The sequence below is a fragment of the Schistocerca nitens genome, chromosome 2 (assembly GCF_023898315.1).
Source record: "Schistocerca nitens isolate TAMUIC-IGC-003100 chromosome 2, iqSchNite1.1, whole genome shotgun sequence".
NCBI lineage: Eukaryota > Metazoa > Arthropoda > Insecta > Orthoptera > Acrididae > Schistocerca > Schistocerca nitens.
This window is the reverse complement of record NC_064615.1, coordinates 463977014-463992909: the sequence shown is the minus strand read 5'-3', so window position 1 is coordinate 463992909 and position 15896 is coordinate 463977014. Positions and strand designations below refer to the sequence as shown.

Sequence of the window (15896 nt, the reverse complement as noted above, 5' to 3'; positions counted from 1 at the left end):
GTGATGTGTTGTGTGATGTCATTGAGCTGCCTTGTGTTTGATTTGAAGTGGAAGTTCAAATGGCTCTGAGCACTATGGGACTTAACATCTATGGTCATCAGTCGAAGTGGAAGTGAAATGTTGTAGACAGTGCAGTGTATGGAGAGGTGGCATGCTCTAGCAGTTTAATTATGTGATGGCAATACCTTTGTGACATACTTTATTGCGTCATTTAGTGTACTACAGCTGTCACAATGTGGAGTGTGCAAAATTACCTGTTAGCACAATGGAATATATCATGCAGAATGTTGCCATATAAAACAGAATAAATCGTAATATTTAAACTGTACTCTTTAAGTACCTGCATACCACTGACTCAGTGGATCATTTTTTTTGGTTAAATCACTGGAGAAGGTGGGTGGCTCAATGTTTATTACTATGTTGAACATGCGGCTCTGTTAATAACAAACACTGATCCACCTACCTTCTCCTATGATTTCATTAAAAAACAATGCTTCGTTACATTCTCCTATGATTTAGTTAAAAAAAAAGAACATTTACCATTTATGACGTATTGAAAACTATTTACTCATAGGTTCTACCATCTTGTTCTACGTGATTCATCATTAAACATTTTCACTTCTCAGAATTCACCCCAGACAGGGCGAACTGCAACATGCAATGGAAAAGCCACTGAAACTGTAAGTCCACTTTTACTCTCGTGTGGTGTTATATAAATGAACAAGAGATTGGGATACCAGATTTTGTAGTGGTGTGGGGGGGGGGAGGGGGGAGGGGGGAGGGGGGGAGGGGGGGGGAGTGGGGAGGAGTTGGTTATTGATGTCTTATTCTAGGTTTGAGCTGCATAGGTGAACCTTTGTAGTTGTGGGAAGGGTTTATTGGCATCTTGGTCTAGGGTTGGGTAATTTAGGAAACTGGAAATTGAGACACCGGATTTTGTAGTTGTGCGGTAGTGGTGGTGGAGGTGGTGGTGGTGGTGGTGGTGGTGGTGGTGGTGGTGGAGTGTTACTGGTATCCTGGTCTAAGACTGAGCTATATATGTTAACTGAAGATTGGGATATCATGATCTTATGGTGTGTTTTGATGGGTTTTATTTTCTGGCAGTCTTGAGTGATTCTTCCCCAACCCCCCCAACCCTATTATTGAATTTTAGTTTCACCTTGCCCAAAAGCCCCTTTTCTCCCATAGTTGACCCAATTTCATTGGGTTAAGTCAGTATACTGGTATTTGTATTTTTGCAGGTGTTATGCTAGATCTTTTCGTAGCTGTATTGGAAACGCTCTGAGCAGGGGATTTTCTGCATGGTGATGACATCGCTGGTCAAAGCAGAAGGATGGTAGGCCCTATCCCTGTCCCCAGTAACCCTGTCGTGTTGCACCAAGGACAAATAAATAAATAATAATCTATATGCTGGCATAGCCCCCTGCACACACACATGCATACATGGAGGTGAGAGACGGAGGGGGGGGGAGAGAGACGGAGGGGGGGGAGAGAGACGGAGGGGGGGGAGAGAGACGGAGGGGGGAGAGAGACGGAGGGGGGGAGAGAGACGGAGGGGGGGGGGAGAGAGACGGAGGGGGGGAGAGAGACGGAGGGGGGGAGAGACGGAGGGGGGGAGAGAGACGGAGGGGGGGGAGAGACGGAGGGGGGAGAGAGAGAGACGGAGGGGGGAGAGAGAGACGGAGGGGGGAGAGAGAGACGGAGGGGGGGAGAGAGACGGAGGGGGGGAGAGACGGAGGGGGGGAGAGACGGAGGGGGGAGAGAGACGGAGGGGGGGAAAGACGGAGGGGGGGAGAGAGAGACGGAGGGGGGGAGAGAGAGACGGAGGGGTGGAGAGACACGGAGGGGGGAGAGACACGGAGGGGGGGAGAGACACGGAGGGGGGGAGAGACACGGAGGGGGAACGAGACGGAGGGGGAAAGAGACGGAGGGGGAAAGAGACGGAGGGGGAAAGAGACGGAGGGGGAAAGAGACGGAGGGGGAAAGAGACGGAGGGGGAAAGAGACGGAGGGGGAAAGAGAGGGGGAGGGATAGAGAGAGGGGGAGGGATAGAGAGAGGGGGAGGGATAGAGAGAGGGGGAGGGATAGAGAGAGGGGGAGGGATAGAGAGAGGGGGAGGGATAGAGAGAGGGGGAGGGGGAGAGAGAGGGGAGGGATAGAGAGACGGGGTGGGGGAGAGAGGGGTGGGGGAGAGAGGGGGTGGGGGAGAGAGGGGGTGGGGGAGAGAGGGGGTGGGGGAGAGAGGGGGTGGGGGAGAGAGGGGGTGGGGGAGAGAGGGGGTGGGGGAGAGAGGGGGTGGGGGAGAGAGGGGGTGGGGAAGAGAGGGGGTGGGGGAGAGAGGGGGTGGGGGAGAGAGGGGGTGGGGGAGAGAGGGGGTGGGGGAGAGAGGGGGTGGGGGAGAGAGGGGGTGGGGGAGAGAGGGGAGAGGTAGAGAGAGGGGGTGGGGGAGAGAGGGGGAGAGGTAGAGAGAGGGGGTGGGGGAGAGAGGGGGAGAGGTAGATGGAGGGGGTGGGGGAGAGGTAGAGAGAGGGGGAGGAGTAGAGAGGGGGTGAGGGACAGAGAGGGGGTGAGGGACAGAGAGGGGGTGAGGGACAGAGAGGGGGTGAGGGACAGAGAGGGGGTGAGGGACAGAGAGGGGGTGAGGGACAGAGAGGGGGTGAGGGACAGAGAGGGGGTGAGGGACAGAGAGGGGGAGGGGTAGAGAGGGGGTGGGGGAGAGAGGGGGAGGGAGAGATAGGGAGAAGGGGAGAGAGAGGGGAGGGAAGAGAGGGGGGCGGGGAGAGAGGGAGGGGGTGAAAGGGGAGGGAGGGGGGAGGGGGTGGGAGGGGAGAGAGCGGGGAGGGGGTGAGAGGGTGAGAGGGCGAGAGGGGAGAAAGAGGGGGAGGGGTTGAGAGGGGGAGGGGTTGAGAAGTGGAGGGGATGAGAGGGGGAGAGAGGGGGAGGGGGTGAGAGGGGGAGGGGGAGAGGAGGAAAGGGGATTGGGGGAGAGAGGGGGGAGAGGGGGAGGGGGAGAGAAGGAAGGGGGAATGGGGGGAGAGGGATGAGGGGGAGAGACGGGGGAGGGGGAGAGACGGGGGAGGGGGAGAGGGAAGGGGAGGAGAGAGGGGGGAGAGGGTGAGCGAGGGGAGGGGGAGAGAGGGAAGGGGGAGGGGGAAGGGGGAGGGGGGAGAGGGTAGGGGTAGGGGGAGAGAGAGGGGTTGAGGGTGGAGATAGAGGGGAGAGAGAGGGGGAGAGAGGTGGAGGGGGAGAGGGGGAGAAAGATGGGGGAGGGGGAGAAAGATGGGAGTGAGGGGGAGAGAGGGAGAGAGGGGGAGGGAGGGGGGAGAGAGGGAGGCGGGAGAGAGGGGAGGGGGAGGGAGGGGAGGGGAAGAGAGGGGAAGGGGAAACGGGGGAAGGGGAGAGAGGGGGTGGGGGAGAGAGGGGTTGGGGGAGAGAGGGGTTGGGGGAGAGAGGGAGGAGGCGGAGAGAGAGGTGGGAGGCGGAGAGAGTTGGAGGATGGGGGAGGGAGAGGGTGTAGGGGGGAGGGAGAGGGTGTAGGGGGGAGGGAGAGGGTGTAGGGGGGAGGGAGAGGATGTAGGGGGAGGGAGAGTGTGTGGGGGGAGAGGGGGAGGGGGGATAGAGAGGGAGGGGGAGAGAGGGAGGGGGGATAGAGATAGAGGAGGAAGAGGTGGAATATGGAGGAGAGGGGCCAACAGGGGGAATGTGGCCGAGAGGGGGGGGAATGGGCCCGAGGTGGGGGGGAATGGGGGCGAGAGGGGGGAATGGGGGCGAGAGGGGGGTAGTGGCGAGAGGGGGGTGGGGGCGAGACGGTGGTGGGGGGCAAGGGGGGTGGGGGCCGAAAGAGGGGTAGGCGCGAGAGGGTGTGGGGGGCGAGAGCGGGGGTGGGGGGCGAGAGCGGGGGTGGGGGGGGCGAGAGAGGGGGTGGGGGTGTGAGAGCGGGGGTGGGGGCGAGAGGGGGCGTGTGGGGGCGAGAGGGGGGGTGTGGGGGCGAGAGGGGGGCGTGGGGGCGAGAGGGGGGGCGTGGGGGCGGAGGGGTGGTGTGGGGGCGAGAGGGGGTGGGGGCGAGAGGGGGGGGCGTGGGGGCGAGGGGGGTGGTGGCGAGAGGGGGGTGGTGGCGAGAGGGGTGTGGGGGCGAGAGGGGGGTGGGGGCGAGAAGGGGGTAGGGGGGTGGGGGCGAGAGGGGGGAGGGGGGTGGGGGCGAGAGGGGGTGTGGTGGCGAGAGGGGGTGTGGGGGCGAGAGGGGTGTGGGGGCTGCGGGGGGAGGGGGTGAGCGGGGGGGTGGGTGCGAGAGGGCGGATGGGGGCGAGAGGGCGGATGGGGGCGAGAGGGCGGATGGGGGCGAGAGGGCGGGTGGGCGGATGGGGGCGAGAGGGCGGGTGGGCGGATGGGGGCGAGAGGGCGGGTGGGCGGATGGGGGCGAGAGGGCGGATGGGGGCGAGTGGGCGGATGGGGGCGAGTGGGCGGATGGGGGCGAGTGGGCGGATGGGGGCGAGTGGGCGGATGGGGGCGAGTGGGCGGATGGGGGCGAGTGGGCGGATGGGGGCGAGTGGGCGGATGGGGGCGAGTGGGCGGGTGGGGGCGAGTGGGCGGGTGGGGGCGAGTGGGCGGGTGGGGGCGAGTGGGCGGGTGGGGGCGAGTGGGCGGGTGGGGGCGAGTGGGCGGGTGGGGGCGAGTGGGCGGGTGGGGGCGAGTGGGCGGGTGGGGGCGAGTGGGCGGGTGGGGGCGAGTGGGGGCGAGTGGGCGGGTGGGGGCGAGTGGGCGGGTGGGGGCGAGTGGGCGGGTGGGGGCGAGTGGGCGGGTGGGGGCGAGTGGGCGGGTGGGGGCGAGTGGGCGGGTGGGGGCGAGTGGGCGGGTGGGGGCGAGTGGGCGGGTGGGGGCGAGTGGGCGGGTGGGGGCGAGTGGGCGGGTGGGGGCGAGTGGGCGAGAGGGCGGGTGGGGGCGAGAGGGCGGGTGGGGGCGAGAGAGGGCGGGTGGGGGCGAGAGAGGGCGGGTGGGGGCGAGAGTGGGGGGATGGGGGCGAGAGTGGGGGGATGGGGGCGAGAGTGGTGGGATGGGTAGGAGAGTGGTGGGATGGGTAGGAGAGTGGTGGGATGGGTAGGAGAGTGGTGGGATGGGTAGGAGAGTGGTGGGATGGGTAGGAGAGTGGTGGGATGGGTAGGAGAGTGGTGGGATGGGTAGGAGAGTGGTGGGATGGGTAGGAGAGTGGGGGGATGGGTAGGAGAGTGGGGGGATGGGTAGGAGAGTGGGGGGATGGGTAGGAGAGTGGGGGGATGGGTAGGAGAGTGGGGGGATGGGTAGGAGAGTGGGGGGATGGGTAGGAGAGTGGGGGGATGGGTAGGAGAGTGGGGGGATGGGTAGGAGAGTGGGGGGATGGGTAGGAGAGTGGGGGGATGGGTAGGAGAGTGGGGGAATGGGTAGGAGAGTGGGGGAATGGGGAGGAGAGGGGGGAATGGGGAGGAGAGGGGGGAATGGGGAGGAGAGGGGGGAATGGGGAGGAGAGTGTGGAGTGGTGAGGAGAGTGTGGAGTGGTGAGGAGAGTGTGGAGTGGGGAGGAGAGGGTGGAATGGGGAGGAGAGGGTGGAATGGGGAGGAGAGGGTGGGTATGGGGAGGAGAGGGTGGGTATGGGGAGGAGAGGGTGCGTATGGGGAGGAGAGGGTGCGTATGGGGAGGAGAGGGTGGGTATGGGGAGGAGAGGGTGGGTATGGGGAGGAGAGGGTGGGTATGGGGGGATGGGGAGGAGAGGGGGTTAGGTTAGTGTTGTTTAACGTCCCGTCAACAACGAGGCCATTAGAGACGGAGCGCAAGCTCGGGTTAGGGAAGGATGGGGAAGGAAATCGGCCGTGCCCTTTCAAAGGAACCATCCCGGCATTTGCCTGAAACGATTTAGGGAAATCACGGAAAACCTAAATCAGGATGGCTGGTGACGGGATTGAACTGTCGTCCTCCCGAATGCGAGTCCAGTGTGCTAAACTCTGCGCCACCTCGCTCGTTCGTGGAGAGGGGGGAATGGGGGGAGGGGGGAATGGGGGGGAGGGGGGAATGGGGCGGAGAGGGAGGAATGGGGGGGAGAGGTCGTAATGGGGGGGAACGGGGGGGGAATGGTGGGAGAGGGGGGAATGGTGGTAGAAGGGTAATGGGAGGAATGGGGGGGAGAGAGGGAATGGGGGGGAGAGGGGGTATTGGGGGGGTGAGGGGGGAATGAGGGGGAGAGGGGGGAATAATGGTGAGAGGGGGGAATGAGGGGGGAGAGGGGGGAGTATCATTTCTGAAAGCCATGTTTTACATTCAACAATTTTTATGTAAATAAATTAAACTTTATCATTCTGTTTTTGCCACTATACGGCACCGCCTATGCATGCTTCACCACCCTCTGGTGGTGTAAATAGTCTAGCTAGAAAGCATGATGTAGTTTTGAAATTAGTATGTCATGACATCTGTATCAGGTATCAGTGACAAAATGTCTTTATGCATCTGAAACCCTAGATGATCATGGTCCGCATGTCAGCTCTGAATATGACGAAACTTTGTAATGCTTACACTCTTGTCATGTTGCTCTATATACCTTTGTATACTGTCTGTCATTTGTATTTTGCTTTCCACACTATTTGATGATGGTTACCTACCGAAAGTCGTAAAATAAAGTCATTGTTCTTTTAACTAGTGGCATTTCATTTAGCGACCAATACAGCAATTTTGCAGCACTCATATTAATCTACTGCTATGTGATGGATTCATGACTTCTGCAAGTGCACCCTGATGAGAAATTTCAGTACATAATCAGCCTAAAAGACAAAATGGTTCATCAGGAATTTCAACAGATCACAGCTGCAAGCAACTCCACTATTTGCTCTACTGAAAAATTCTGGTTTAGAATCTAATCGGGCTTGGCCATCAAGCAGGTCCTAATGACTGCAATGAAGAAGTGCAGAGGACTGACTCCTGGTCACAGCATATCAAATAGTGTGAATCCTCAGTGGACTTTTGCTATGTTATGCCTCCTATACATCTGTTAACAAATAGATATATTCGATGAGGTATGTTCAGGAACGTCTGAACAACATGCATGTTATATATTTTATGAGGTGTTCTGTGTAAACATGGACAAACTTCATACTCAGAAACTGAGTAAGTTTCTCCAAAATGCCTTGGGTTCATCTACATCTACACCTACATTCATACTCCGCAAGCCACCCAACGGTGTGTGGCGGAGGGCACTTTACGTGCCACTGTCATTACCTCCCTTTCCTGTTCCAGTCACGTATGGTTCGCGGGAAGAACGACTGTCTGAAAGCCTCCGTGCGCGCTCGAATCTCTCTAATTTTACATTAGTGATCTCCTCGGGAGGTATAAGTAGGGGGAAGCAATATACTCGATACCTCATCCAGAAACGCACCCTCTCGAAACCTGGCGAGCAAGCTACACCGCGATGCAGAGCGCCTCTCTTGCAGAGTCTGCCACTTGAGTTTATTAAACATCTCCGTAACGCTATCACGGTTACCAAATAACCCTGTGACGAAACGCGCCGCTCTGCTTTGGATCTTCTCTATCTCCTCCGTCAACCCGATCTGGTACGGATCACACACTGATGAGCAATACTCAAGTATAGGTCGAACGAGTGTTTTGTAAGCCACCTCCTTTGTTGCTGGACTACATTTTCTAAGCACTCTCCCAATGAATCTCAACCTGGCACCAGCCTTACCAACAATTAATTTTATATGATCACTCCACTTCAAATCATTCCGCACGCATACTCCTAGATATTTTACAGAAGTAACTGCTACCAGTGTTTGTTCCGCTATCATATAATCATACAATAAAGGATCCTTCTTTCTATGTATTCGCAATACATTACATTTGTCTATGTTAAGGGACAGTTGCCACTCCCTGCACCAAGTGCCTATCCGCTGCAGATCTTCCTGCATTTCGCTACAATTTTGTAATGCTGCAACTTCTCTGTATACTACAGCATCATCCGCGAAAAGCCGCATGGAACTTCCGACACTATCTACTAGGTCATTTATATATATTGTGAAAAGCAATGGTCCCATAACACTCCCCTGTGGCACGCCAGAGGTTACCTTAACGTCTGTAGACGTCTCTCCATTGATAACAACATGCTGTGTTCTGTTTGCTAAAAACTCTTCAATCCAGCCACACAGCTGGTCTGACATTCCGTAGGCTCTTACTTTGTTTATCAGGCGACAGTGCGGAACTGTATCGAACGCCTTCTGGAAGTCAAGAAAAATAGCATCTACCTGGGAGCCTGTATCTAATATTTTCTGGGTCTCATGAACAAATAACGCGAGTTGGGTCTCACACGATCGCTGTTTCCGGAATCCATGCTGATTCCTACATAGTAGATTCTGGGTTTCCAAAAACGACATGATACTCGAGCAAAAAACATGTTCTAAAATTCTACAACAGATCGACGTCAGAGATATAGGTCTATAGTTTTGCGCATCTGCTTGACGACCCTTCTTGAAGACTGGGACTACCTGTGCTCTTTTCCAATCATTTGGAACCCTCCGTTCCTCTAGAGACTTGCGGTACACGGATGGAGATAGTGTCTCTTTGCATAGAAACATTGGTTATGAAGAGACTGAACAGTTATTTAATTGGCATTAACTGCATGAATAAAATAGTCGAGACAATTTTGAGGATGTGAAGTTGAAATGAAAGAATAGAATTACTCTACTTTCAGTTTCATGTGCACTGAAAATTAGTAAAATGTTGATCTTAGTGTTATTTGTGGCTCGACTGCAACCAGAATCATATAAAACAGAATTCTCAACCCAGCTAGACACCAAAAAACTAAAAAACTTTTAAACAAATTGCTTTCTTCAGCTGTGAGATACAATTTGTAACAAACAACATATTATCAAGTGAAATTATTCCAAATTATTATTGAAAAACATGAACTTCAAGGTTTAATCTTGTCTTATAATAACTGTATATTGTATAAAATCACCATTTGATTACATAAATAAATTCCAAATGTATGTTGCAACAAAATACCATTGTACACTACATATAAACTGAATGAGGTAGTGAATTTGATAAAGTAATGGACTCAGATTTGGGAGGGTATAAGTTCATCATCTTACCAGCCATCCTGATTTAGGCTTTCCTGAATCATTTCAGATGAATGACAGGAGGGTTCCTCCAACAAGGCTGTGACCAACAACCTGTCTCATCCTGGTTTTACATACGTGTACACAGGGTATTTCAAAACACTTTTACAAACTTCGTGGACTGATTCCTTCCACCAAAACAAGAGAAAAAGTTCATATAAATTATCTGAGAATCCCTCCCTTTCTGGGTTATCACAGGAAGTCAACATTCAATAGCTTTCCAGGTAGGCCTACAACCCAACAACTTATCTGTGCACCAGTTTAATGCATTGTATCCTTGACAGCAAAGTGTTACCAGACAGATTTGTTTACATTCACTATTTGTCATTCTTCAACATGTCCTTTGCACACGTGTACTACAAGTGGCAAGTTAACTGAAAGTGCTTCTTTCAAACAATGTAAGATATTCAATTTGTGAGCAAGCAACCACGATTTTTAAGTATGACTGTGTGAATAGTAATGGGTGCAAGCTGCACAATTTTATCAAACAGTGTTTCCACACTGAAGACAGCTTTGTCATCCAACATTTGATGCTGCTTACTGTGTTACAGAGGCAGGATTTGTAGCAATACAGACTATTAAATGAGGAAAACAATGTATTCCTCATATGCCCAACCAGGAAGAGCCAGGTATCAGTACAAGGTTAGTGGCCCTGGCATGTGGTATATCTCGTACATCTCCAAGTTCAGCTTGGAGGATATTTCAACAACAACTCATGTATTCTGATCATTCCCCTTGGGAGAACTTTTGCCAATAGTTTGTTGCTCAAACTGTTAGCCTATTGCTTCTCTCTTCAGTTTTGCTTACAGATGAGGCAATGTTTGGAAGAGATGGGAAACAATTTCCACAACCAACACACATGGGCAATTCACAATCCAGAAGACCGGTCAATACCATCTAGAAGATGTGCCCCTGCAAATAAAAAAAAAAAAAAAAAAAAACACTTTATGCACGATGGAGTTCCAGCATATTTCAGTCTGTGCTCGAGATGCACTGTCTGGTAAACTACCAAGACTGTTTTTTTTATTATTTATCTCCAGGGACAACTTATACAATTGGTATATACAGCAGAAACTCTACAGCGTGTTGTGGTACCCTTTGAAGCTGTCGGGCAGTATTTCAAACTGTGCGACAGTTCACATTTCGAGGAGTGCAAGAGTGTTTCGAGGCAACAGGAGGTCATTTTGAGAATTGATTACAAGTATCTGTACCGAGCCCCAATCATGTGAACTGTGAACTTTCATCAATTACTCTAAAACCAAGATTTTTCGGTCATATATTTAAACGAACATTTTTTCTTGTTTGATGTAAGCAACCTGTCACCAAAGTCTGTAAAAGAATTTTTTAAACTCCAGTATATTTACGTTTGTATGAATTAAATTCTTTGCATTGTATTACGCTAATAAATCGAATATCCCCGTTACAACAAATACTGACATACCGGTAATCAGTTACTACACAACAACATACCTCCATGGTGAGCGAGGAAGTCTTCGACACCGATCATTGACGAAGCTGTATCTGTTGCACTTTCAGATGACCGCCAATGCACTTGGGCTCCCCATCTCTCGGCCTCTTCTGCTATTTCTTTATCATCGGTTGAAACCCACACCGAGTCGAAACCTACACAAAATAGTGTGACCAGTTTCCATGACAGTTACGTACGTATGAAAATACCACGAAAGGTTTGATTAAGAAGCTTACGCCCAAATTCGTTTATGGATTTCAGTGATCTCCCAAGTAACGTCAGGTTACCAACTCTTGCCAAGTTCTTCTTCGGTATACCCTTGCTACCGCCACGAGCCAGTATCAATCCCACTACTTTTAATGGCAACTGAAATTTTTGGTTAATATAATCGTCTGTATGTGTTTGGGCTTCTTTGAGTATGTGGCTCCTGAACAAAATAACTTTATTAGTCACCAATTAAAAACGGACACAATAGTAATTTGACAGCTGCTTACTTTTCGAAGGTATATTGTTCGTCCTCATAGAATAATTTATGGAATATAAAAATTAAAAAGGCAAACGACACTGAAGCTATCAACTTTTTCATTTAAACAGTACTAAGGATCTATCGGATTCATCCACAAACATACGACACCCAAGCCAAGCAAGACGCACACTTGTCATTTATGCTGTGCATGTACCTTGGTGCCGATCGGCTGCGCTCGGCTGACTTCGGGTCTGCTTTTCATAACGCTTTCTGGTGGGCGCAGACAGCAAAAGCTTAAGGAGAGAGGTACGCTGTGATGCCGACGTGTTTTGGTAATTTTGCGTTTGTTTAGGTAAGACACCTCTCATCTGAAAAAATGAAAGAAAATATAGGTGCAGTTTGTCCACTGCAACATATCGCATTAATAAAAACATGTATCAGCATATTGTCCAAGATGCAGGGATGACAATCGAAATTTTCGTAATCAATTTTAAATTTGCTATGAAAAGAATGATGTTGGCTGAAATTATTCTACTGTCACACCAAATATTAGGCTTCTCATGTGTGTAATTTATACCAAATTTCATCATAGTCAAAAATGGCGAAATAAAAATAGTCTCTATTTATTTGAACAATCTCATACAGAATGTCTCATTTGCTGTAGGTGTAGTTTAAAATCTCACTTCTGAGACATTTATAAGTTTAAAAATTGTATCAAAGAAACATAGTGCACTTACTTCGTCATGGTCCTCATCATAAAAAAATGTGCTTTGCTTTGTCGGTATTCTTTCCTTTTTTCACTCTTTGCAGTTAGCAGCGACAGTTTTCTTTGTTTTTTATTTATCAGGAAAAACAGTAATCGCAATCAACACATCACAGGCAGTTTTCTTCAAAACGCACACCGTTGTACGACACTAAAGTAGTCCTCATAATCAGTAATCGTGAATTTCTGCAACACTATTTGCACCTTACTTGCAATTTATCCACCCGAAACATCTTAAGCAAGAAAATTTCTTGGGTCAGCACTACTGAAGGCACTATTGAAGACAGTGTGCCCGATTTTCAAAATGTTTCATACTGTGACAAAAAGTACGTAAAACACTGATACTGCATAGCTCGTGCTCTAGCAGAAGGCTCTTTAAGCTAAATAGCTTATATCACAAAGCCTGTCAGCTATTTCTAATTCTCCACTTCAGTGCAATACATCAATAAATATTTCTGCACCTCCAGGTTTGTAAAATATAATTACAAGTCTTTGTGTTATTGGCAAATTCAGTCCGCTGGAAGGAATGTTACATAAATGTGCAAAGCTACTTGCAATCTGCTGTAGTTGGGTGCTAACTTCTCCAGAAAATTTACTTAAAGGTCAAATTCAGCTCCAGGTTAATGAAGGAAACACATGTCCATGACGTTTGTGCGGCCAGCGGCGATAAACACAGCATTCAAACCAGTGTGTCCATGTCGGCCTCCGTCGTCTCAAACGTATAGTGTTAATTAGTAAAGTAATTAGAACTGGAACACTTATCTCGTGAAAAACTACTCGTAGTTTGAAGAGAGCTTTCCTATGGCTCTGAGCACTATGGGACTCAACTTCTGAGGTCATTAGTCCCCTAGAACTTAGAACTAATTAAACCTAACTAACCTAAGGACATCACAAACATCCATGCCCGAGGCAGGATTCGAACCTGCGACCGTAGCAGTCTTGCGGTTCCAGACTGCAGCGCCTTTAACCGCACGGCCACTTCGGCCGGCGAGAGCTTTCCTATGTTTTAGCTGTGGGGTATACTATCCAGATTTGGTAGGTAATGTCCTTCGCTATTGTAAACTGTAGGTCTTAAAAACTGCATAAGCAGAATAGGCACTTCGATACGTTGTGGTGTGAAGACTGTGACGACATACATGAGATTAAAAACTTCAGTAATTAACATACAATTTTGAATTTCGCGAGGAATAAATCAAAAGCTCCTTGTCTTTCACTGTTCGTCACAAGGAAGCGCTACGACCCGCAACCCGTAACACACGATGTTTGCCGAGCGAGAGCGCAATCGATCGGCAACAAGATTTGCTGTCACTAGACACAAGTAAGATGCGTACAGGAAAAAATTTTTTTATAGAAAACCTTTCATGAAGGATAATAACTAATAAATAAAAGTGAAAATTTGATGGACAAAGTTGTTGCAAATGTAAATATCATATTGTCATGTATGACGTACTTGAATAATCTTGTGAGAAGAAACGTCAAAATGTTTGTCACACACACACACACACACACATTGTTTTACGATCGTCTTCTGTTTAACATCTGTGTTGGTGATCATTTGTTATGTTTGTGGACTAGGTTAGAGCTAGTGATGGGCTAAACTGCGATTTTCCGATATCATTGATTTCAGTGAATGCTACTTTTCAGTATCTGTTATTCTTAACTGCGATTTGTCGCAGTTAAGAATAACAGTTAAGGAACATAGGTCGTGTATCCCTCCGCCACTGCTATTTCTGCGATTTCTGCTACTTCCGCGATTTCTGCGACTTCTGCTACTTCCGTGACTTCTGCGATTTCTGCTACTTCTGCGATTTCTGCTACTTCTGCTATTTCTGTGACTTCTGCTACTTCTGCGATTTCTGTGACTCCTCCGATTTCTGCGACTTACCACCATATGTAAAAGTTACATCTGTCAACACAGAAAATTGCATCGCAACAAACCTGCCATTGGCAAGTATGTTTTACGTTTTTTCTTCCTTTGGCTTTAATTTTGTATTAAAGAAACAACTGTGAAAATATTAATAGTGTAATTAATATGTAAGTAGCCGTACAGTACCGTAATAGTTCGTGTTTAGAAAATGAATTCTAACATAGTGTTATATTCACAGGCACTTGAATTACATTTCAGTCACTCAGTAAAGTGATAACTCAAAATATCATTGTCAGCAGATCTGAAGAAATTGCCACTGCGTCTTTAGACCGTTTCTAAGCGTTTCGATGGACTTAATTACTTCAGTGAGATCGTTCTTGCAAATGTGACATTCATTATAGCAAATATTAGCAATCTACTCTGTCAATTATATTGCTAGTAATTAGTGACAGCAAAAATTGTTTAATAATCCTTGTGTTTTTGCAGACGCAGTTCTGACTCTGATTATTGGTTGCTGTACGTATCTATCCACATCAAGGCTGTTGAGAGAGATTCGTGAAGATTCAAGACAGCTCTTAGAGGATTTGCTGTTTAAAAGTGAAATAATTGTGAAATAACTGTGTGAATGATTAAACTGTGTTTTATGAAGTTGTTGTGCGATTTTAAAGGCATAATAAATGTTAAATACAGTGAGTGAATAATAAAAATCTCATTTTCCACATGTTAAGCCGTCCAATACCCGTAATTTTCCGCCACTTACTTATTGGTAAACACTTGTTGGAGAGTGACATGCCGCCCCCCCCCCCCCCTTTCTCCACAATCTTGGTGTGACACTGACCTGTAACATATCCCGAAGTCTACAATATGCATTTTGAGGCTTTTGATGTGAAAGTGGGAAGTACAGATCTTCCAGTTAAATCGGGAATAGCTTAAGTGCATTACTTGAAAGTAACACAGGAAAAGCTTACTTATGTAGGTGGTAGTAGTGTCGGCAAAAAGTTCTTGTGTGTGAAGTTGCCATGTAGAACACCAGGTGTAAAACTTTTCTCCCGAGTCTTGAACTGTGTCGGAACAAAAGTGAGGCATTCATATGACTGTTTTCATTTCACTACACTTATACAGATGTCTGAGTTTTGCTGTGTTAACATTGCAAAGTCCTGTAGGCATGTGGAGTATTAACCAAAACTGTCATATTGGAAGCAGAATGAAACACATTTGTTACGTTACTTGATATTTTCAGGAGAAAAAGGCAATGTTGCTTCTTATTAATATAATACATTCAGTGTCACAGCAGTATTTGACCAACCATAACTGATGCTGAATGTGCATGTCGTCATATAATATGAAAGGCTTATTTCAATAGTGGTACAAGTCCATTACCTCCACTTTTCTGTCTATAATGCTTCTGAAATTGATGATCCAAGCAAACATAAATAAAGGTTCATCTCTAGCAAGAAGCCATATGCTTGAATATTTCTGGTATCTCAACTGCAGATTTTTCAGCGCTCATTTAACTTTACGACTCTGTATCTCAAAATGAACAAATATGCACACATAGCACATCGATCTCGTGAGGCACAAGGCTCTCATTACGAAGTACGTCCGTCGGTCAACAGATGGCACTAGGAAAAGTATGTTAACTGCGCTTTTTAGTTGCTACTTGCGACTCTTAGTTGCGATTTGTCACAGAAATCGCAGTTTGACTTGGTAGCGAATAGCGTAGTATGAACTTTGCTCAACAGATGGCAGTGCTAACTGCGCTTTTTAGTTGCTACTTGCGACTCTTAGTTGCGACTTGTCACGGAAATCGCAGTTGGACTCAATAGTGTATCGCAGAGATGGGCGTAGTACGAACTTTGACCCACAGATGGCACTGTTAACCGCGCTTTCTAGTTGCTACTTGCGACTCTTAGTTGCGACTTGTCACGGAAATCGCAGTTGGACTCCATAGCGTACAGCAGAGATGGACGTAGTACGAACTTTGGCCAACAGATACCACTGTTAACCGCGCTTTTTAGATGCTACTTGCGACTCTTAGTTGCGACTTGTCACTGAAATCGCAGAAAGCAGTGCTAAATTCGACCAATAGATGGCTCACGTCTTTGAATGTGGAATACTACTTGCGACTGCTAACTGTGACTGAAATCGCAGTTAGATTCTGTTTAGTTGCTACTGTGATATCTGTGACTTCTCAGTCACT

The 15896-nt window shown here is 49.0% G+C and overlaps 1 protein-coding gene across 1 annotated transcript in view; it reads right to left on the bottom strand.

The window, feature by feature from the left end:
• The window catches only part of LOC126236359 (N-acylneuraminate cytidylyltransferase), a 61713-nt gene extending 50450 nt beyond the window's left edge, over window positions 1-11263 (bottom strand). The window contains exons 1-3 of the mRNA XM_049945591.1: window positions 11095-11263; window positions 10837-11027; window positions 10603-10755 (exon numbers count right to left, since the gene is read on the bottom strand). Of these exons, the coding sequence (XP_049801548.1) occupies window positions 10603-10755; window positions 10837-11027; window positions 11095-11186 (436 nt within the window). The 5' untranslated portion in view covers window positions 11187-11263. The remainder of the gene's footprint in view (window positions 1-10602; window positions 10756-10836; window positions 11028-11094) is intronic.
• Window positions 11264-15896: the final 4633 nt, after the last annotated feature.